Source organism: Magallana gigas, chromosome 2 (genome assembly GCF_963853765.1).
Source record: "Magallana gigas chromosome 2, xbMagGiga1.1, whole genome shotgun sequence".
In the NCBI taxonomy this organism is placed as follows: domain Eukaryota; kingdom Metazoa; phylum Mollusca; class Bivalvia; order Ostreida; family Ostreidae; genus Magallana; species Magallana gigas.
This window is the reverse complement of record NC_088854.1, coordinates 11,006,085-11,030,114: the sequence shown is the minus strand read 5'-3', so window position 1 is coordinate 11,030,114 and position 24,030 is coordinate 11,006,085. Positions and strand designations below refer to the sequence as shown.

The 24,030-nt window shown below is 33.5% G+C and overlaps 1 protein-coding gene across 1 annotated transcript in view; it reads right to left on the bottom strand.

Moving 5' to 3' along the window:
• LOC105320306 (uncharacterized) overlaps positions 1-24,030 on the bottom strand; it is an 89,651-nt gene that overhangs the window by 26,262 nt on the left and 39,359 nt on the right. Inside the window, exons 5-12 of the mRNA XM_066074998.1 lie at positions 21,923-22,186; positions 6,649-6,963; positions 5,996-6,064; positions 5,536-5,886; positions 5,015-5,335; positions 4,517-4,792; positions 755-871; positions 371-508 (exon numbers count right to left, since the gene is read on the bottom strand). Coding sequence (XP_065931070.1) covers positions 371-508; positions 755-871; positions 4,517-4,792; positions 5,015-5,335; positions 5,536-5,886; positions 5,996-6,064; positions 6,649-6,963; positions 21,923-22,186 — 1,851 coding nt within the window. The remainder of the gene's footprint in view (positions 1-370; positions 509-754; positions 872-4,516; positions 4,793-5,014; positions 5,336-5,535; positions 5,887-5,995; positions 6,065-6,648; positions 6,964-21,922; positions 22,187-24,030) is intronic.

Genomic DNA, 24,030 nt, shown 5'->3' with positions numbered 1-24,030 from the left:
TTTTACTCTTAGACCCCGAGACCTTGAGATGCATAAACTGACAAAGTTTAATAATCCCTGGCCTTAACTTGCTAAAGATATGCATCCAAAACAAATTTGAAAAAAAGGTGTAAAATTAAACAATAAAGTAACTGTGAGCAACCTTTGGGTCAAAAAATCTTCAAATCCCAAGATGCATCATTTAACTGACAAGATTTGATTATCCAAGCCATAAAAGTGGGCAAAATTTAATTTTTATTTTATGTAATTTTATATCAACTTTAAAGTGACTTTATAACCACATCCTTTGTCCCAGTGTAATGTCTTGAATTTTTTTTATCTGTATTACATATTTTCAGCATCATCTGAAGTCTTGTTATAATCTACCTACCCAATGGTCCTTGGAAAGGTATATCATATAATCGTTTCCTTTTTTCCCCCTCCTTCCCCAAAACAACTTTGAATGTGCAGTCGAACAATACTCCTTCCTTCAGGAGTTTTGCTTCCTGTGGGTTTTTTTCTTTGGAGTCTGAAAAAATTTCATTGACAGATAAAATATGCGTTTTTTCCTAAGTAGAATTCATATCATGAAGAATGCCAAAGTATTTTTTTTTTCTAAAAATTATCCAAACATTACAATATACATGTATCTTTGTACAGTTGTATCCCTGTATCTTACTACATATGTCTTTGCCAATTTTAACCAAATAAATGGCATAAACAAAACCACTGATGAGTCTTATGACTTTCTATTGTTACAATGACATATACTTGCCTGGCAAAATATTCTCTGATTTTGAAAGTCTTGGAATTTTTGGTGGTTTGGTACTCAAACTCAATTCTTTGTCACCTTTCTCCGTGAATGGCAAATTTTCCTTAACATCCTCTTTTCCTTTTTGAATGAAATAGGAAATAGGTAATCAAAATGCAAATAAAAATGATTTTACCAATAAATTCAAGAATGTTAAAAAGAAATAAAAAAGTGGTATTGACTTTCCTATGTTAATGGGAGATCATATAATCAGTGACACATGAAACAAGAGGCTATGCAATGGACCACTGACTAATTCTGACAAAGTTAGCCAAATTCTGACAAAATTAGCTAAATCAAATTCAATACAACAATTGAATTTGTATTTGTGTATCAATTTCACCTAACAATCCAACAAAAAGATACAAGTATTTTTTTTTGCCAATTCTTCTCCATGGGCCACATTTATTTTTTACCTGAGCAACTATGCTCAACTCTAGTCCTATGTATACTCTCACTGTTCAAAGAAACTTGAAACTTGTATATACCACAAATGCTTTTTTCTGACTTCAGTCAGGTACAAAAACCTTGCTTGCTTAATAGTAAATAATACCGCGAAATATTGAATCTGGGTTCAATACATTATGCGATATTATAAACCTGGGTTCAAAATATCGCTGCGATATATTGAACCCCCCCCCCCATAAAATATTGAACCCTGGGTTCAAAACATTATGGCCGCTATATTTTGAAACCCCCTCTAATTTTCATTGCTATGGTATTGAAGAGGGGGTTTAAAATATTATGACCAATACATTGAACCCCCTACTATTTCCAATTCTCTTCCCAAAATATTATGGCTGCGATATTTTGAACCCCCCTCCTATATCCAATTCCGTTTGGAGAGGGGTTCAAAATACTGTAAACCAATTTTTTTATTGCCGCGACTTTATTTTGCGATTAACTGCTGATAAACTGGTTCACGACGCCTAATGTTTGCGACCAAGCCTCATCAAGACCTTTATTGTTATAAAAACTATAGACAAAAGATTGATTCGTGGCCAGAAATATTCAGAATGACAAGGCTCTCGCTAGCCTCGCAAATAAAAGTTGGTTTACAGTATTATGGCCATAGTATTTTGAAACCCCCTCTAAATTTCATTGCTATTTAAGAGGGGGTTAAAATATTACGGCTGCATTATATATTGAACCCCTCTCCTATTTCCAATTCCCTTTGGAAAGGGGGTTGAAAATATTATGGCTGCGATATTTTGAACCCCCTCTCCAATGGGAATTGGAAATAGGTAGGGGTTTCAATAAACATGAATTGCAGCCATAATATTTTGAACCCCCTCTCCAATACCACTGAAAACTAGAAGGGGGTGGGGTTCAAAATATTGCAGCCATAACATTTTGAACCCCCTCTCCAATGGTAATTGGATATAGGTAGGGGGTTCAATATATCACAGCCATATTATTTTGAACCCTCTCTCCAAAAGCAATGAAAAATAAAGGGGGTTCAAAATATTGTGGCCAAAATATTTTGAATCCCCTCTCCAATAGGAATTGGAAATAGGTAAGGTGTTTTAAATATATATAGCAGCCATAATATTTTGAAACCTTCTCCAATAGCAATGAAAAATAGAGGGGGGTTCAAAATATCACAGCCATAATATTTTAAACCCCCTCTCCAATAGCAATGAAAAATAAGGGGATTCCAAAATATTATGGCTGCAATATATTGAACCCCCTCTCCAATAGCAATGAAAAATAGAGGGGGGCTCAAAATATCGTGGCCAAAATATTTTGAACCCCCTCTCCAATAGGAATTGGAAATAGGTAAGGGGTTTTATATATATATATATATAGCAGCCATAACCTGGGGTTCAATATTTCAATATAACGCAGCAATATTTTGAACCTGGGTTCAATATATCGCGGGGTTCAAAATAGTATATGACACCGGTAGTTTGAATAAATTTACACCAACAGGAAACTAACATTAAACTTTTTTTTCATCTCTGGATTTTTGCATTATGAAAAAATTAATTAAAACACCACACCCTTTTTTCATTATTTTCCAATCATACCCACTGGAAGGGGGTCTGGTCCTTCAAATTGACAGAAAGCAGCGTATACCAAGTTTGGTTGAAATTAGCTTAGTTGTCTCAAAACAAACAATTCTATTACAAATAACAGAAGAATTGACCTTAGTTAGACACGTCAGGAAAATTCATGTTAGTTGACTAAGTTAGTTAAAACTAACACATCAAACAATAAAAATTCATGTTACTTGTCTAAGTTAGTCTATCTAAGGGCAATTTTCTTAAAAGCCCTAAGTTCCAAGAATCAAAACGTGTAAGTTCTGGATAGCTCAGTAGTTTAAACTGCTGGCTATGTCGGGTGCCTGTAAAGTGCGAAACGAAATCGAAACGAAACGAAACGAAATTGAACGAAACGAAACGAAACCAATCGAAACGAAACGAAACCAATCGAAACAAAACGAAACATAACCAAAATTCGAAACGAAACGGAATTTAAACAAAACTAATATCAATTTTGACTACCGGTACATAAAAGTGAAAATAAATTCATTATAAATGAACTATAAATAAATTCATTGAAATAAATTTTTAAACCATAAAATATAACTACCTGTATGTTTCAGATTGCCGCTGTAAATTTTTGAGCCGATTATCCGAAATTTGCAAAAATTATATAATTATGTAAATAACTGATGTACATTCCTATACCTTTTAATGTTTCTAATTTGTTTCATTAAATGATATTCAGACGTTTAGAGAGAGAGAGAGATGCCTTAAAACTTATCAGCGACATCACATAGCAAAATATATACGCAAGTTTGGGAGAGGGAGGGAGAGAGAGAGAGAGAGAGAGAGAGAGAGAGAGAGAGAGATGCCTTAAAACTTATCAGCCACATCACATAGCAAAATATATACAAAAAAATATATTTCATTTCGCACTTTACAGGCGCCCGAATATGTCACACATGATGTTTTTTGTGCCCTGGTTTGACTCTATCTTTTGGCATACTTTATCATTTTTTTTTAAATTAATTGCATTTATAAACACTGTTTTATTTTTTTATGCAGAATTGTGCATTTTGTATATTTAACTTTGATCTTCTTCCTAAATGCACATATGTTTCTTGAATTAAAGATATCAATGGAAAATGTATATACTTAACTACAATCAAACTTAATCACACTTAAAAGCAATCAACCAGAACTACACCTTAGTGTAAGCATGCTTTGTTTGAGGACAAAAATCATTCACTCTGTGTTACTCGAGACAGGTGCCAAATAGAAAAATAATGCCGAGCAAAAACTGCTGTATTACCATTCAAAAACAACTTTGGGAAATTGTACCATTTTGGGAGAAGTATTGCAATGTAGATTTAGTACATTCATTGGAAAGAATGCGTGCATTGGCTACATTATATGTCAAAAATGCATGAGAAAGGATTCTAACGTCATTGTCAACATGGAGTACCAGGGTATATGAGAATTTAATCATGGTAATTATGATCCTATACAGGAATGAAATAAAGTAACATATTCCTTATTTTTTAAGGGATTTTTTAAGGGATATTGTGTTATTGTTTTCAATAGAATAAAAGAAAACTGATACATGTGTATATAAAAAATTGCAACACCAAAGACTTTCGATAGTTGCTAATATGCCCCTGGCATATGACCATGACATAGGGCTGATGACATAGGTATTTGTAAATTAGATTCAATTCAAATTCTTTCATACGTTTACCTTCCATCTTTCCTTTTACTTCCAGCAAATGATCCATGTTATTTTTTCTTAAGACATTTTCCAGCTCAATCACATACTCGTCATGTTTGAAGACAAATGTCAAAAAATTGTGTGCTCTCTCAGACCTTGATTTTCCAGAATCCGGGAGAAAAGTTTTCATGTCTTCCTGTAGGTCATGAATTGTTTTGAATTTCTGCAATGTTTCATTCATGACATTGACCTCAATTTCATCCACTATGTCTTTAAAGTTTAGCAAGAGTGCTTCCTTTATTTTTTCTAAAAAGAAAGATATCAAACCGTAAGTTTATTTGCTTATTCTAAGAGTAAATTTCATTAAAAAAAAACAAAATAAATTGTAAAACTTTTTTATCAACTTCTTGTTTTGCATTCTTCCCAATATTTTTTAAAATTAAATTGCCAGTAAACCATTTTTGTTTGGAGTTATGGATTTTACAAAAATTTAAGGAAAATATGCATTTTTATTCAAACATGACATGCCTGCTTTTTTGTGAATGTCTTTATCTTTCAAAGTGGCTTGAACCATTTCCACGAGGTCATCTCTTGAAATAGACTGCAGGTACTTTATGAAAGAACTCAAGATTTCTTTGTTTTCTGATGTTCGAATTGTTTGAAGCAATTTTATTCCTCTTTTTTTCCTCCCTCCCTCACGCTCAATTTCTGACTTGTTTTCAGGTGTTAAACACTTTTTCTGAAGTAAATAGGTCATGAGCTGGGAGGGCTCTAACTCATCGACCAGAAACGTCTCATTTTTCTGGATCTTTCTTCTTGTTATATCATCTGGCTCCTGAGAGCGACTTACTGGAAACATAAAACCAAGCTATAATTTCCATGATCACAAATGTTTATTTGCCAAGGTTAAAGGAAGTAATAATTATATCATAAGGGATATATTAATGGTAAAAATTGTTTGAATAATAAATCTGCTTTAACAATCTGTGAAAGGAACAGGAATTCTTTGATGTAAAACAAAGAACTACTGGGTATACGCTATACAGTACCTTTCTCATCAGGACTTGGATCTTTTTCAATGACTTTTACTACAATTTCTAATTCTCTTCTTTTCTTCAGCAGTTTATCTAATCCTGCAGATGTGAACAACTTTTCTATCATATTCTGTATTATACTGCCATCTTTTCCTAAAAATCTGTGGACAGCATTGTCTGTCAATGGACATAAATGAATGATAATAGAGCCGGTCGTTGCCTCTTTGACTACCATGTGTGTGTCCTCTACAACCACAATCTTCAAACTTGGGTCACTGTTGATGACTTGGACGATTCCTTTGATATTTGAGTCCGGATTATCCTTTTCTTCTATTATCATTTTAATGTCCATATTCCGAATACCTCCTTAAACAAAATAATGTACAATCATGATTAGAAATGATAGGAAATTTAAGACATATAGACAGAAATGAACATATATGATGGTGAGAGTTGTACAAGTTTTCAATCATACCTTTTGCTATTAAACATGGAACTCCTTTATCAACCGTAAGAGAAATCTGTGATTTAGAACTTACAGGAGCTAAAATAGAAACCAATAATGCTGTAAATTTTTTGTGGATAAGAATGCAAACTAGTTTAATTGCACAAATATTGCACAAATATTATTTAAATACATGTACACAGTTAAACACCATTGATATTATTCATCATTATTGTACTACATGTATTTACAATGAAGCTTAAAGAACTATATATGATAAGAGTTAATTAAATTTGGCTGAGATGAATCCCAAATTTTTAATGTGATTCAGATATATCATAGATTATTTGTTATTTTTCAGTTATATGCTCTCATTGGAAATACATAATAAAAGAAGTTTTTAAAATAAACTATTTTTGCAATTCATTAAAAATCAGCCAAACACAAGCATTTTTCTTAACTTTTTATTTTATGCAAATCTTTAATAAAAATATGTGTTTGTTTAAGCCTCAGCTTTATGTTTTCTGAAAGAAAATTAACTGCTTGAAATAACCTGTTATCAATATGCAAAAATGGCAGGAAAATATCATATACATGTATCTAAATAGGCATTTCAATCAAATTGAAAACTGTTCAGAAACTCTATTCCTTAAACTATCTTGCAGAACATAATAAAATAATACCTGAAAATTGATCACTGTGTTCTGTTTGCTGTTTTTTTATCTCTTCTAATATATAATCTTGTTTACCCTCCATCAAAGCATACACAAAAAGATACAATTGATCTTCAGGTTGGTCTTTCAGATGTCTTAACAAAATCTCATTCCTTTTCCTTAAGCTTCCCTGCTCTTCAATTACGTCATGATCAGTAACTGTCAGGACACTTTCTTCGAAGAGAATATCACTCAATTCGAAAGAATCCAATTCCATAACCAAAAATTTTTCTAATCGAATCAAGTCAGTCCTTTTTATTGTGACATTAATGTTTCTTCTGAGATCTGAAAAAATCAGATTAAAAACAAATAAGACTAGATGCTGTCATTAGACAGTAATACCCGCACCAAGTGTTTGCCCCTAAATAACACTGTTTTGTACCAGTTTAATTAAAAATGAAGACCACATGCAAGTTCCGGTAATTCATTTAAAAATTATAATTTTTATAACTGAAGGATGAGATCCCTTCCCATATGATAATACACATAAGCAATGTGCAATTTGGGGTTAAACTGTTTGCATGTAAATTTTAAGTTAATCAATAATCTTAACATTTCATGTCATAGAAAGTACAATGGTCTTTATAATTATTACAAAAAAAAATTAAATTGAGTGAGGGGTCCAGACCACCCCCCCCCCCCCCCATGAAAATTCATTTAATTTATCAATAGTAATAGTAAAATTACCAAAAATACACCTCGGACTCCAATGCCCCAACAGACATGTAATTGCTCTAACCCATTGCGCTTCAATGTAATGTAATGTAGATATACATAAAGCACAGAGAAATTCACCTTACTGGACCTCCACTTCTGCCCTGGCCGGGGCTTGAACTCACGACCTCTGGAACCCATTCTCCTAGCAGTGAGCGGCCACCGCGCTAACCACTGTTCTTTATGTATATCTTTATCATTCACTATGGGCAGGTATATGTAAATTTGAGAGTTATTGCAATGTTTGAACTTATTATATGTATATATCTATATTATTATATGTACATATCTATGCAATGTGTATCGTTCCGATCCTCTCAAATTGCCATTTAACTGTATTCACCTGTATCTCAAACGACCGTGTAGTGAGTGACCAGCGCGCTAGTTTCCCTTCATCATCGAAAGCAAGATTTTTGTCTTGCCTAGATGGCCCAGTGGTAAGAGCGGTGGCCGCTCACTGCTAGGAAAATGGGTTTCAGAGGTCGTGAGTTCAAGCCACGCCAGGGCGGAGGTGGAGGTCCAATAAGTGAATTTCTCTGTGCTTTTTGTATATCTTTATCATTCACTATGGGCGGTATATGTCAATTTGAGAATTATTGCAATGTTTGTGCTTAATACATGTATATGTATATATCTATGCAATGTGTATCAATCCGATCCTCTCAAATTGCCGTTTAATCAATTCACTTGTATCTCAAAAGACCTAGAAGTGAGCAACCAGCATGCTAGTTTCCCTTGGTCATCAATAGCAAGATTTTTGTTTTGCCTAGATGGCCCAGTGGTCAGCGAGGTGGCCGCTCACTGCTAGGGGAATGGGTTCCAGAGTTCGTGAGTTCAAGCCCTGGCCGGGGCGGAGGTGGAGGTCCAATAAGGTGAATTTCTTTGTGCCTTATATATATATATATCTTACCGGACACTGAGAAAATACTTTTGTGATTTGGATATATATATATATATATTTATTCAATAAATCCTTTTTTTTGGTGCCGGGTATGAACAAACACAAAGAATAAGTCCAATGCTCAAACAACTTTTTCTATAGCGCTTTCGCCCTACCGGGCTCTTCAGTAGATTTAAACAAAGTAAACAAGAACATTATGATGTCAATCGCGTGACGTTAGGTAGGCAACGTTATACAAACAAAGTGTTGAAGACGTGATTATGACGTCAAAACATAGTGACGTCAAAACATTATACAGTGCATAAAAAGAGTCAACACCTCAACTTCAAAACAAACATCAGTTGCAGACAAAGGTGTTCATTAATCTTCATATGACAGATAGAGATAAGCCTCGAAATTTTCTGCAGCAGGCAAGATAATTAATCCCAGGGGATTAATTGTTCTGCTCTCTCATCCTTTTCTTCTAAATTTACAATAAGATTTTTTTTTCTTCAGAAATTACAGAATGGGGTTATTATCTGATTACCCGTTAAAATTAACAGCATAAAGGCAGAAAAAAATAAAATTAATAATTGAAGAATAAAATAGTGAAAAAGGATATCTTAATATACATCTTGATTTTAGAAATCAATAAAATTATCATAAATCATTGTGTACGGTATTTTAACCAAAATAAAGTATGAATATTATATATTTTAAATCCATATTTCAAAGAATGTACACAATACTACACATCATTCATAATTGACCTTAACTTCAAAACAAAGTTCATTTGCAGACACAGGCAGTGCAGTAATTAATCTCAATGTGACAGATAAAGATAAAGCTTAGGATTTTCTTCCTGTGTAAGGTTAATTAATCCCAAAGGACAAATATTGCACAGCCTTCCAATTTATACAATGGTAACATTCTCAGCAGTTATCTCTCTTTGCCCATTCATTCTTATGCATAGTTAAGGAATCTACCCCACCACCCCAGCTCCAAACCAGAAGACATAGAGAACCAAACTTAGCATCAAAATATGTATTTCTACCTACTGAACTACCATACCAAATTTGAACTTGATTGGGCAACCATGAAAAAAGTTATTAGAAAAAAACAGAAAATTTGTGAACGGAAGAGTGACAGACGGACAGACAGAAGGACGGACGGACAGAGTGATTACTATAGGGCACCCGCAAATCCTTGCGGGGCCCCAATAATATACATGAATACATATGCTAAAGATATATTATATGCAGATGTTAGAAATACATAATATTAAGAATTTAACTTAGGTTTAAACAGTTTAACAAAATGATTTTCTTTAGCTTTACGCAATTGTTCATTGTTTTCTTTCACTTTATAAAAAGGGAAAATATAAAACATTCCTTTCCGCATATATATCGAAATGGCCACTGCATGGTGTGTTTGCCACAGATGGGTCTCTAATCTGCTGCTTGTGGACGCGCACTCTATCTGCAAGTTTGGTTCCAGTTTGTCCTATATAGTTGTCACCACAAGTAGGGCATATCATGCAGTAATTCAGGTTCTTGGATTTGCAATTCATTGTAGAATTAACATTAAAATGCATACCATTCATGAACATTATGGATGGGCTGGTAATAGGAGAAAATCAGATCACTTAATTCAATCAACCTAAACTAAATACCATCAACGATTGGAATCAAAGAAAAACAAACCAAAACCAACAACGAAGTGATTCTTTTTTGTGGAGAGACCAGTTTCACAAACATCACATGAAAACGTTTCGCTTCAAACATCTCTAGAAGAAATGGCACATGTGGACTCTAAAATAATTAATATTTCTCGAAGAAATTTCTCTACACATAAGATAGACTTACTTAAACGGGGTCTTAATTAAATTTACTCCAACTCTTAAAAAGAACGACATGGATGTTATCAAAGATACCAAAGAATTTTGTAGGAAACACAGACTTATATAGTTTTTTCAAAACTCGGAAAACAGCGATGAATCATTGGTGAGAAACAAAAGTAATTTTAAACCCAACTCAAACAGAGACAAATAATTAGAAGATTATATCAACTGCTTAAAAACCGCAGCTCAAATAATCTTGAGACTGATGTCCGTGTACGAGATAACATCACAATATTAGAAAGAAAAGCATTAGAAAATATTAGAAGTGATAATTATACCATTATTATAAAGGAAGCTGACAAAGACTGAGCAATCGTCATCATGGATGAAGACCACAACAAAGAAATGGTACTAGAACAATTAAATGATATACATTTTTACCAAGAACTACCATCAAACCAAGACAGCAAAACCTTGTCTAGAATTAAGAAATATGTTACAAAGTTTTCTTAAAATCTAACAGACAAAGAAGATTTTCTACTCAACTTTGAGGTGAGAACCTGTAACTTTTACGGTTTACCATAAATCCACAAGTCAAAACAAATTCAAACTGGAATACAAAACTTATGTGAACCTTAAATTGAACTACCGCGTCCAACAGACTTGAAACTTCGTCCAATCGTGGCTGGTCCTTCCTGTCCAACACAAAGACTTAGCAATTTCCAAGACATTATACTTAAACTACTCTGTAAATTAATACCGAGCTATATTCGGGATGACATGGACTTTTTAAATAATATACCAAATACCGTCAAAGATAATACACATCTAGTGAGTTTCAATGTAACTAGTCTATATACCAACATACCTCACAACCTGGGCGTTGAGGCCATTGACTACTGGATAAATAAAAATGAAAGCATTCTACAATCAAGATTTTCGAATGAATTTATTCTTGAGGGAATTACACTTGTACTGGAAAATAATCATTTTTTCTTTGATGACAAATATTTTCTACAGACAAAAGGAACAGCCATGGGAACGAAGGTTGCCCCCACTTACGCCAATTTGATTCTTGGTTACCTCGAAGAAAAATTTACTTCAAATTGCAAATCATTTTTTGGAGAAGAATGTGCCCTAACATCAAAAACAACTGGAAACGCTACATAGACGATTGTTTCATTTTTTGGACAAAGTCACTGGACGACTTAAAAAAATTTCCACAAAATTCTAAATTCTCTACATGACAGCCTACAATTTACAATAGATACCGGTATTAGTGAAAAAGAATTACCATTTTTGGACATTTTAGTGATAAAAGAGGGAATGAAAATTACTATGGATCTTTTCTACAAGAAGACAGACTCTCACCAATATTTGAACTTTGATTCATGTATCCTTCTCATACAAATTTAAACAAAACATCCCTTTAAATATGGCTCGGCAAATCTGTACCATTGTTATAGCTGAAGAACGGAGGAAAACAAGACTGTCCGAACTTAAAATATTTCTTACTACACAAAAATATCCTATACAGCTCATCAAATCAGCAATACGTAAGGCACCAGAAACACCAATTGCAGAACTTAGATCAATAAAACAACGTGAGGAAAGCAACAATACCAAAATTCCTTTTGTTCTCACCCACAACCCGAGGAATCACAACATGTTTAAATCAGCCAAACAGTTTTTCCCTATTCTTCAACAATCGGAAAACTTACAAGAACTGATCCAGCCTAATGATATAATTCACAGCAGACGTCAACCTCCAAATCTGAAGAACACTCTTGCCAAAGCCAAATTCACTTCAAACCCCGTCAAACCAACTGTATGTAAATGCGAGGATCCACGGTGCAGGACATGTCCTTTTCATCAAACCGGCCCATCCATAATGTTCAAGAACGGTATGCATTTTAACGCTAATTCTACAATGAATTGCAAATCCAAGAACCCGATTTACTGCATGACGTGCCCTACTTGTGGTGACAACTATATAGGACAAACTGGAACCAAACTTGCAGATAGAGTGCGCGTCCACAAGCAGCAGATTAGAGACCCATCTGTGCCAAACACACCATGCAGTGGCCATTTCGATATATGCGGAAAGGAATGTTTTATATTTTCCCTTTTTATAAAGTGAAAGAAAACAATGAACAATCGCGTAAAGCTAAAGAAAATCATTTTGTAAAACTGTTTAAACCTAAGTTAAATTCTTAAATATTATGTATTTTTAACATCTGCATATAATATATCTTTAGCATATGTATACATGTATATAATTATGTACAAGAGACACTGGACTTTTATCATTATAATTGTGTTGATTCTTTTTATGCACTGTATAATGTTTTGACGTCACTATGTTTTGACGTCATAATCACGTCTTCAACACTTTGTTTGTATAACGTTGCCTACCTAACGTCACGAGATTGACATCATAATGTTCTTGTTTACTTTGTTTAAATCTACTGAAGAGCCCGGTAGGGCGAAAGCGCTATAGATAAAAGTTGTTTGAGCATTGGACTTATTCTTTATTCTATATATATATATATATATGCACTAAAAATGGCTAACGACACGAACAATAGAAATTGTCAAATTTTCGGGACAACCAGTTCCTTCTTCAGGACCAAAAAATAAATTACATGAGTACAAGACAAAGGAAACAAAATCTAAAGCTACTACTAAACTACTTGAGAAACTATAAAAAAGAACAGCTACATTATAAACATTTGTTCACATTCTTAAAGAAGGTGTTGCTACTGTCGCCGATCGCTCTAAAGACTTTATATAAAATGGCTAAAAGTATATCAAAACAATAATATTTGATAAACTTAAGGTAATGTAATTAATGTTAATATTCATGGAGTCATATTTAATGATTCTACAACAGTAAGGTTACACAAAATCACTACACTTGCAGAGAATGATCTTCTTTGACAAGGAAATTTTAACCCAAATTTGAAACATCATACTAGAGAAGAAAAAATATTCAGATGCTAATATTTTTGTACATGCAATTTCATTTTAATTATAGTCATAACCAAAACCAACTCTTTTGTATCCGTTGATTTGAAATTTGACGAAGTTAAGAGAAGTGTTTGAATTTTTCAAAACGTAAAGAGTCTTTTATCATACAGGCACCAACCTAATTTTTGGGAGATTTATTTCTCCCTAACAGAAAAGTAGGGAGAAGTTTAACATCAGGGAGACTGTCAATACAATGTATTTGATACAGCATAACCTACAGGAATGATGATATACACAGATTCAACCTTGATTAAAATTGGATTAAACTTTAAGCAAGTTAATAAAAAATAAAACAACTTCTAAAAGTTCAAAAAAAATTATCCAATCTATTAACTTTCATTAATTTGATGTATTCATACATATTATAGATGAAATGTTTTGTAATTGTGTTAGCTAAATGACAAATAAAATCAGTCTCTGTACTTCTGCGTATTTTGGAGGTATTAGTCCAACCTTTTGACCTAATTACAACCATTGTGTAGAGGATCATAAGTTAACTGTAGACAGATGGTTTTATGATTATTTAAGCATTAATTTGGTAGAGTTATTAACTAATTAAAAGTTATCAACTAATTTTCATAAAACACTAAAAGTAATAAACATCGGTTGTAATTTTCAATGCAGAGTAGGCTGGCTAATTTTACATGTTGCATCACTCGTATTTGTACCCATAAAAGATAAGACAATCGATTAATCAAAACAGTGGTTAACTGAGGCTGTGAAAACATCTATTGATTAAATGATCATTATTTTAATGTCTCTGGGGTTAATTTATACGATCGTGAACTCAGAACAAATTCTCTTTTTGAGGAAATTCCGGCGAAGTTACCGATCATATTAAGCGAGTATTTCGCCCATGTTATATTCTCTTTTGAGAAGTGGACAGGCATAGCCTATGCCTGTCCACTTCTCAAAAGAGAATAGCCCATGTTAATGATTGAGGCTTTCAAAATGATTGGAAAACGAAACAAGAGGCCCAGGGGCCACATCGCTCACCTGAGCAACAATTGCCTTAATTCTGATCAAATTAGCATTACAGTATCAAAATATCTTGACAACTAGGGCCTAAAGACAGTAGATCTTGCTAAAAAAAATTGAAAATCTGCCAATTTTTATCCACCTCTTTCTTTTGGTAAATACCAAGTCCCTTTTGTTTTTGTACCTGTAAGATGATTTTTCTCTTTTCCTATATACCCCCCCCCCCATTTTGTTGCCCCACTTTTCTCTAGGGTATCATGGTTTCATCAAACTTATATCTACATAACCTGTGCTTTCACACTAAGTACTGAGTTTTGGAAAAACTTTCCCAGAATATTTTTAAAGATTTTCTCTATATATGTAAAAATTGAAACCGCCATCACGGCCCCTCCCTACCACTAGGGACTGTGATTTTGAATTTACACTACCCGAGGATGCCTCTACACAAGTTAAAGCTTTTCTGGCCAAATGGTCTTTAAAAAGAAGATTTTTAAAGATTTTCTCTATATATTCCTATGTAAAACTTGATCCCCCAATTGTGGCCCCACCCTACCCCCAGGGATCATGATTTGAACAAACTTGAATCTACACTACCTGAGGATGCTTCCATTCAAATTTGAGCTTTCTGGCCTAATAGTTTTTGATAAGGAGATTTTTAATATATATTCCTATGTAAAAATTGATCCCCCCATTGTGGCCCCGCCCTACCCCCAGGGACTATGATTTGAACAAACTTGAATCTACACTACCTGACGATGCTTCAATTTTAATTTGATCTTTTCTGGCCTAATTGTTTTTAAGAAGAAGATTTTTTAAGATTTTCTCTATATATTCCTATGTAAAAATTCATCCCCCTATTGTGGCCCCACCCTACCCCCGGGGACCATGATTTTAACGAACTTGAATCTACACTATCTGAGGATGCTTCCACTTAAATTTGAGCTTTCCTGGCCTAATAGTTTTTGATAAGGAGATTTTTAAAGATTTTCTCTATATATTCCTATGTAAAAATTCATCCCCCTATTGTGGCCCCACCCTACCCCCGGGGACCATGATTTGAACGAACTTGAATCTACACTACCTGTGGATGCTCCCATTTTAGTTTGAGCTTTTGTGGCCCAATAGTTTTTGAGAAGAAGATTTTTAAAGATTTTCTCTATATATTCCTATGTAAAACTTGATTCCCCAATTGTGGCCCCACCCTACCCCCAGGGACCATGATTTGAACAAACTTGAATCTACACTACCTGTGGATGCTTCCATTTTAATTTGAGCATTCCTGGCCCAATAGTTTTTGAGAAGAAGATTTTTAAAGATTTTCTCTTTATATTCCTATGTAAAACTAGATCCTCTTTTTGTGGCCCCTCCCTACCCCCGGGGACCATGATTTGAACAAACTTGAATCTACACTACTTGAGGATGCCTCCACACAAGTTTTAGCTTTTCAGGCCTTATAGTTTTTGAGAAGAAGATTTTTGAAAAATACCAACAAATTTTCAATAATTCTCAATTATCTCCCCTTTAAAGAGGGCGTGGCCGTTCATTTGAACAAACTTGAATCCCCTTCACCTAGTGGTGCTTTGTGCCAAATTTGGTTGAAATCTTCCCAGTGGTTCTTGAGAAGAAGATGAAAATGTGAAAAGTTAACGACGACGACAACGACAGACAACGGACAAATTGTGATAAGAAAAGCTCACTTGAGCCTTTGGCTCAGGTGAGCTAAAAAAAGTGGGTCTCCTAAAAACCATTTTGGGTAAAATTAGGTTACTTTAAAAAAAAAAATGTATTTTCAATGTGGTGAAAAAAACAATTCAGTCGGCGGGATTAAATTGGGTCGGTTGTGTTAGGGGAAACATAAACATTTTTAATTTTGGCCTTAGCTGTAACTTTTTGATTTGTAGTCGGATTTTCAAAATCTTTTCGGTAAATATTTCAGACTAATTAGTACAATTTAAAAATTATGGTCCGAGGGGCCACTTTTTGACTCCTTATAGGGGTTTCAAGGGTCTGAAAATGATAACTTTATCACAATTAAAAAAAAATAAATTTCAAGACTTATCTCGCTCTGCTCTATGAATAAATAGCATTTCATACCAAAAGTCTTGAATCATAAATGAGTACTTTCTTACGTATGAATTTTTAAAAATTTTCTTCAAGAAAAAAAAGATATATTTTGATAAAAAATTCTGGAGTTGTCTTTCTTTGGACATTTAATTTCTTATAAGTTAATGTGTTGGTATAGGTTTAATAATTTAATTTTAAGTTTATGACATTTGTCCTCATTTTATCATATACAGTTTTTGAGAGAGAAAAAAAGAATTTAAAAAAGGGGTCAAAGGGCTGTCGAAAACCCCTTCCTTTTTGTTGAAGACAAAAACAGGTCTAGTTATTATTGTTATACTTTTCCTTTTTTTTCTGACTCCTTTTCGATTTTATAACTCTAAAAGTTTTCAACCAAATTAAATGAAACTTTCAAAGGTTATGTGCAACAATAATGCCTCAAGAATGTTATAGTTTTCTTGACTACATCACTTCATTACGTCATTTTTAATATTTTCAAAAAGTCATTTTGTCCACAGCTTTGTAAAAAAATGCTTCAAGATAGTGGCTTAAAATTTTTTGTGCTTATACATTCGTCATTTTGCCTCTGTAATAAGGCTGGGAATGAAAATCCGACACTTCCGGTCGAAACCGGAAGTGAATCTTATTTTTCGAAAATTTGAATTTTTGATCAAAACAGAAACGTATATGTATTTTGTACAAAATAATAGGCTGAATCTGACGTTGAAAACTGTTTGAAAATTAAACGATGCATTACAGAGATACCGGGGTTTAAAAACTGATTTTTCTGCAAATTTTGATTCTGTGTTCTTGGTTTAAAAAATAGCCTAATGTTCAAAGTGAAATTAATTTGTACCAAAAACAGTTCGATTTTTGTTAAGTCGTACTATCTAACATTTACCCCATTTTTTCAAGCTGCGATTCTTAATACCACGGGAGTAGTGACTCCCGATATAGCGTATTATGTAAGTTGTATCAGTGTATACTATATTTACTGCATCAGAAATACCTTATTCTAAGTTTTATTTCCATGTATTGAAATATTTATCCGCTCTCAACACTATTTCTTGCATCAAACAAGTTTAAATAACGCCAGTCATGAGTGCATTGGCCATTACGTAAGCAGCCACCTGTTTACTCGGCACATGGTCAATGTTTGTTTAACAATTTTCAATGTCAGAATCATGCACCTGTCTTGTGTCGGACTTCACAGGGTGTTTTGAAGCGAATGAAGATTAGCAATTATTCTGATTTTATTAAACTTGATTACTTCGTTTCCAGTTATGCAGTAAAACGTTGTTGCTTTACACAGACTGTTAATTTCAGGGCTCGACATTAACGCTTGTCCGCTTGTCCGGTACCAGTTTAAAAAATATACGGACAAGTGAATATTGCTTGCCACTTGTCCGACTGGACAAGTGCATTTTTATGTAAAGAAGTCTCCAACATTTTAAAAAGTAAAGAAAGTTTTGTGATAAGTTTATCTGTAGTCCCGTTATAAGTTTATCGATTTGTTATTTTGAATTTCGATCCCGACTTCAAATTGAAATGCAACTGAGTTACTCTTGATCGGGATTGAAGTTCACTAATTACAAACATCTTTCAATATTGAACTGTAAAGGTGTGGATCTAAGTTCTTACACAGTACCAAACACACATGTTATCAAAAAGAAAAGAAGAACAGGTAGCAAAGATAAACTTAAGGATTATGGAAAGAAATGTAATTTATATTAGGTTTCATTCATCATTGATAGACTATGATGACTTTCCATGTTTAGTTTAAAAAACAGATGAGAAATCAATATAAGAGTTACATGTATTTTAAGACCTGATGCTAAATTTAAAATGTCTTGTAATTTGCCATGACAAAGCTACAGCTGACAAATCATGTTTAATGTTATATGGAACCAATACATTTAGGAAAGACACTTTAAGTTTCCATTTAAGAAGTCAGGCTATTAATTATGGCAAGAATAATCAATAAATGACTTTATTTTAGTAATACAGAACTGTAGTTTTCAAGTGGACAATATTTGATCTTTAATATTGAAAAAATCTTGGACAAGTGAAGTTGAAGTTCGGACAAGTAAATATCTTGGTCACTTGTCCGAATGGACAAGTAGGAAAAAAAGTTAATGTAGAGCCCTGAGACACTGCTAAAAATACATCAATCATTTGTACTACTTGATAATGATGATATACGACATACATACATTTCTTCACAATGTTTATTTAACAATAATCAATGAGTTTGACTATATTTAATCAATTTAATCATTTCTTTTGATGTTGATTTGGTTTATATCTGCAAACATTATTACTTTTAACACTAAGCTCGGTTGTCGTTCTTCTGTGCGTATGATGATCTTCAACTTCTCCGCCGTTGTATAAGAAACTCTTTACATAGTGTCTAATGATATTTGATACATCCCATGTAAATCATGCCGGCCTTTTTAAGTAAAATTGTAGTAATTGCAATTGGGTTACAAAATTATGAAAAACATCGATAGTTATTTGAAAAAAACGGCGGCCGACGATTTTCATCGCTGTGCTATGTTCCGATCACAAAACTAAGGAAATTGCGCATGGATTATAAAGTTATCGTGAAACATCGATAGTTTTGGGGGAAATGGTGGCCCTTGATTTCATCATTTTTTGGGTGCGTGTTATACATAGAACCTGCTTTTTTTGCCATTTTTTGGACAACTTTTGGGGAGTGCATATTATACATGATACAATACGGTGAGTCAATCTTGAAATCGTAAAGGATTTTGTTAAATCATGCTTAAAACCATTGGGATTTTGTTAAGTCGTACCAACAATTATTCAAATTTTTTTTATCTTTTTTGTAAAGTTTGTCTTGTTATTGATTTAGAACTCTGCTTCTTGCAGGAACATCAAGCTTTACTCTCGTCACTAATGAAAGACCCACTCATTGCTTTGCAACGAGCTTTGTTCTAGTTATTAATCTTTTTTGTCTTTCAAATTTTGTGCAGACGATTTCTCGAAGATGGCTCGTTTGATTTCCATCAAATTTTCAGGGCTGATGCCTCGTCATCTAAATTTTACACTGCCTAGACAATTTTTGAAATCTCACTTCCAGTGGGAAGTTATCGTCGTTTTACTTTTTAACAGAAAATTTTGTCTGCGACATTTCTCAAAAACGTGTAACGATAGAGGGCTGAAATTTTCAGAGATGATAGATCTATCATTTTTCTGGTGTACTTTGGTCAGGAGAATGTCCGCCGTCACTTCTGGTTGTCACCGGAAGCAGATTTAAAAAATGAAAATTTTAAACTTTTTGGTTTTATAATTTTTTTCCCAAAAAGATGATAGTGACCCTTTTACGTATATGTAATTTGTTTTAAAATCGATCAATGCATTCTCAAGATATTGAGCATCAAAGTTCTAAAGTAAGAGTCTGAGTAGCTCAGTCGTTGGGTTGTGGACATGTGCCCAGGCAACCCGGGTTCAAACCCCCGGTGCCGAATTTTTTTTCCCCAATTTTATTGCATTGATTAACAATTTTGTCTTAAAAGTGAAGGATTTTATCTCATTTACACAAAAATCGAACGGAAGACCCACTTATGGCTCGCAACGAGAACGATCTAGTTCTTCTTTCTCTTCTTTCCTGCTCTGAACTTGTTTCTCAGAGATGGCTGAACAGAATTGGACAAGACTCTAGGATAGGCCTGCATATCTAGTTGTGTACCCTAGTTTGATTTTTCTCATTTGGGGTTAGACAACCACTCATGGGGGGGGGGGGGGGGGGGGGGTCAAAAGGGTATGGGGTCTAACATTGTTATTTTTTGTTGCCCATTGATCCCCTTAATAAAAAAAAAATTCTGGAACCTGATCACGCTTCAATATGACACCCCAATCATATTCTAGAAGATCATTTTGCTACTGCAAAAAAAAGAAAAAAAAAAAAAACGTCATTTTTCAGCCATTAAATAACCCCCAGGACAAAATTGAAATTTCCGAAACCTTATTGCGCATCTATAGGATACCCTAAAAATGTTGGAGGAGTTTGAGGATGAAGGTTTTTTGTGAAAAAACATCATTTTTTTACCAATTGTTTGACCCTCAAGACTACCAGAGAATTTTTGAAACCTGTTTACAAAACAACATGACACCCCAAATCAAACTCCAAGAGTTCAGTTTGCTGGTTTATAAGATGTAAGAGCAGTTTGAGAAAGTAAAACGTGACAGACAGACGGACGGATGGACGAACGGAACATGGTAACAACAATATACCCGAACTGCGGGTATAAAAATAGCAAAAGAAACATTGAACATTTCAATTGTAAGGAAAATGGGTGTAGGATGTTTTAATATGAGTATCTAAGCCGGATTGTCCTGAAAAAATGCAACAAATCCAGATGGACAATTAAATGTTCATTCTTATAAACATATTGTACATGTACTGTCAAAATCCCTACACTTAAAATTTATCCTTTTTTTCATAAGGAGCATAAAATATGGAGTCTGTCTTATTAAAAAACTTTCATTGGGCCTGAAAATTAACTTGAGACAAATACAATGTAGCTAGTCCTAGGTCAGTTTCATAACCACCCCCTCCCCCAACAATTAATTATTACAAAATATTGAATGGGGCCTGTTTACATTTGTATTTCATATTAAATAGTAGGAGGTTGGATGGCTGGGACTTTAAAAATTGACTTGATTGGAGGAGTTTCTAGTTATCTGGGGTGTCAGTATTGAGAAATATGTTTCACTGTACACACATTATTTGTTGAAATTGACTACTTAATTTAGCATTGAATCATTATTTTTTGAAAGATGTGGTCTCATAACTGCAACGGTGTGTGCATACAAATTTTATTAGTTATTCCCTTTCTGCAAATATCATTAGTTTTTAAAATTATATGCCTTATTCAACGAGTAATGCGCAATTAACAGAGGAGCCATTGGAGCAGCCAAATTATGCTGACAAAAATAGCGCACAGTGTTTTAGATTCTATTAACACGTTGTTTTTTTTTTAATTCTATAATTCAATGAATTTAGTATTGGTATCCTAAGAAATCAATGAATTAAATCCATTTAACAGTTAAAAAATATTTACACCAATAAAATATTAATCAGCGCAAGTATAATATCAGGTTGTGATCTGGTTTGCGAGGGGGGTCAGACATGTTCCTCTAGAAATACTGAAGGAAGACTGAATGTATTCATATACACTACACTTCTGTGTTATACCTAAACATTACTCAAATCAATCAATGCAAATGAAAAGGCGGAAAGAAAGCTAGAACTTACCAGAACATATATATGTACCTCAGTGTAATTCTTTAAGTGGAGGAATAACAGCAGACCATTTGATGACAATGAAATTATTTCTGTTCTGCTGTGATCATGTAAGTATTTATTAGCTGTGACCTATTAAAGTATGTTATGTTTTCTCTTTGAAAAATTAAAAATATTGATCCTGCAGATACACATACATTTTTCTGTCAAATCTAGATATAGGGATTTCATTTAAATGAGATGTTCTGTACAGGTACATATACATACATGTAACTATATGTAACTACAGATAACAGTAGTACATGTAAATATAGATTTTTTTTGGTTATGTCTCTCAATCTCCAGTCAAGCACTCGTACTAACAAATATGTTCGTCTGTGCCAAACATTATGCATCTCGGGCGGTCAGGCAGAAGGTTATTTCAAACACTGGTTATGTCTCTCAATCTCTCTCTTTCATGTATAATACTAACCTACAGTTTTCCTATCATTCAAAGTTTTGACAACTTTATCATGTATTCCATTCTGCTGTGATTCTAGACATCTCAAAAGAGATTCACATGCCCTAGGACCTTTTCTGATTGTTTCTTTCACCAACTTTCCTCGGTGAACTCTGTTCTCTTTAAATCCTTGCTCTTTGAAAATTCCCTCTTGTCTTAAATGATCAAGTGTGATGTCAAAATGCAGCATTCCACGAATGAATCGAAAGTTTATTCGAATGCATCTCTCACATTGCTCTATAAATAAAAAAGATTAAAAATCAATTTTGAAAAGTAAATAAAAGTATTTCTATTCTGTTGATCAATACATAGTTTCAACAAGTTGATTAATTCATAGTATAAAAGATTTATTTAAACAATAAAATGCTTTCTTTTGTAATTCATTTGGGATATGAAGGTAGCGACATTGCAGGAAAAATACATAACCCGCGTTAGCGGGTTATGTAAATTTTTCCTGGAATGATCGCTGCCTTCATAGCCCGCATGAATCATCAAAGAAAGCATTTTATTGTTTATATTAACATCTTTCTTTAACTTATTAATAAATTGATTATGAAAAGCTAGTAAAATTTACTAAACTACTGTTAATGTACAAAAGTAAGTTAGCTAAAAGAAATAGCCAAATCGTCTCCTGTGAGACTTTGAGTCTGGCATCGTCATGATTATTTCGTGCAGTCTGGGATTTTACTAAGTGGCTGTAGGTTCAGACCAATCGATAAACAGGGCGTGTCAATTTCAGTCCTGTCACTTTCAGCCGGTGTAGATTTCGACCAATCGATAAATAGGGCGTGTATATTTCTGGCTGTTTCTATAGAGCTATGAATTAGCTATAAGTTTCCGTAAGAAATAGAGGAAATTATGCTTGGTAGATGTAAATATATTGCATTGACTCTTGATATTTCAATACATCACAATATATTTACATGCAGTGTATATTTTTTCTCATGTTTTAATACATGTACATTGGAAATCTGCGATATTCTATTTCCTTCAAATAAACCTTGATAATTCATGCACCATGAGCACAAATATAAACATAATCACACATTTATTTTTGTAAGATTAAATGAAACATTCAATCTTACATAACCAATTTGATATGTAATTATGAAATATTCAATAAATCATATCTATTCGTTGATAAAAAAAAATTTTCTCTTCAAAGTTTCTGGGACTATATTTTTAGTCATGGAAGCTAGTGAACATAATATTATAATATAAACATGTTAATATAGCTGTTCCAAGTGTGTTTCATATCCCTGACTAAGAGTGTATAGAACGGCATTACAGCGATGATACACATATATTTCAAACAAATAGACATCAGTATGAATATAAATGTAAGCATTGAATGCTTATATTTGGATGTCCTCAGTCCTATATATATAATAGCACAACAAGTGGTACATACAAATTATCATACTGCGCTAATGCGCGTTATTCAATTTGTCTGCACCGCTTGCTGTGAAGTGTTACAGGACCAACAGTTAGCACAGCATGATAATTTGTCTGCACAGCTTAGCGATTTCCAACGACATCCAAAAATAAGCATTCAATGCTCAAATGATATTGTATTGTTACAGTTATATACATTTATTATATCTCTGTGAATATTTTCTTTGTAAAATTACAACTTATAAATATGCTACTCTATCTTCATCCTATCTGCCAATCGTGAATGGTCATCAAATATATTCGCCTGTGGCATTCTATTTCCCTCGTTTTTAAACACGGAACACCTCCAGTAGTGTAATCCGATTAAAGTCCGATAACTCATAAAACATTTGTTTACCATGAAGAAAATTTGCATCATTGACAAAAAAAAATTCTTCGGTACAATAAGATACCTGTCACAACCTGACCTTAGCATAATATTAGAACGAACACACAATTAAAGTTGAAGTGTTGTATTTCGATGAATGGCCTATTAAAAACAGAAGTAGTGAATATTTCCTCTCTTTCTTACAATGAGCACTTGTACTGTTCACACTAGTTTTGTAACTCGGAATTGTCCAGAGTTAAAAGACTGAATTTTTTCTTTATGACAGAAAGTCCAGTACATCTAAATCACATCCGGGAAT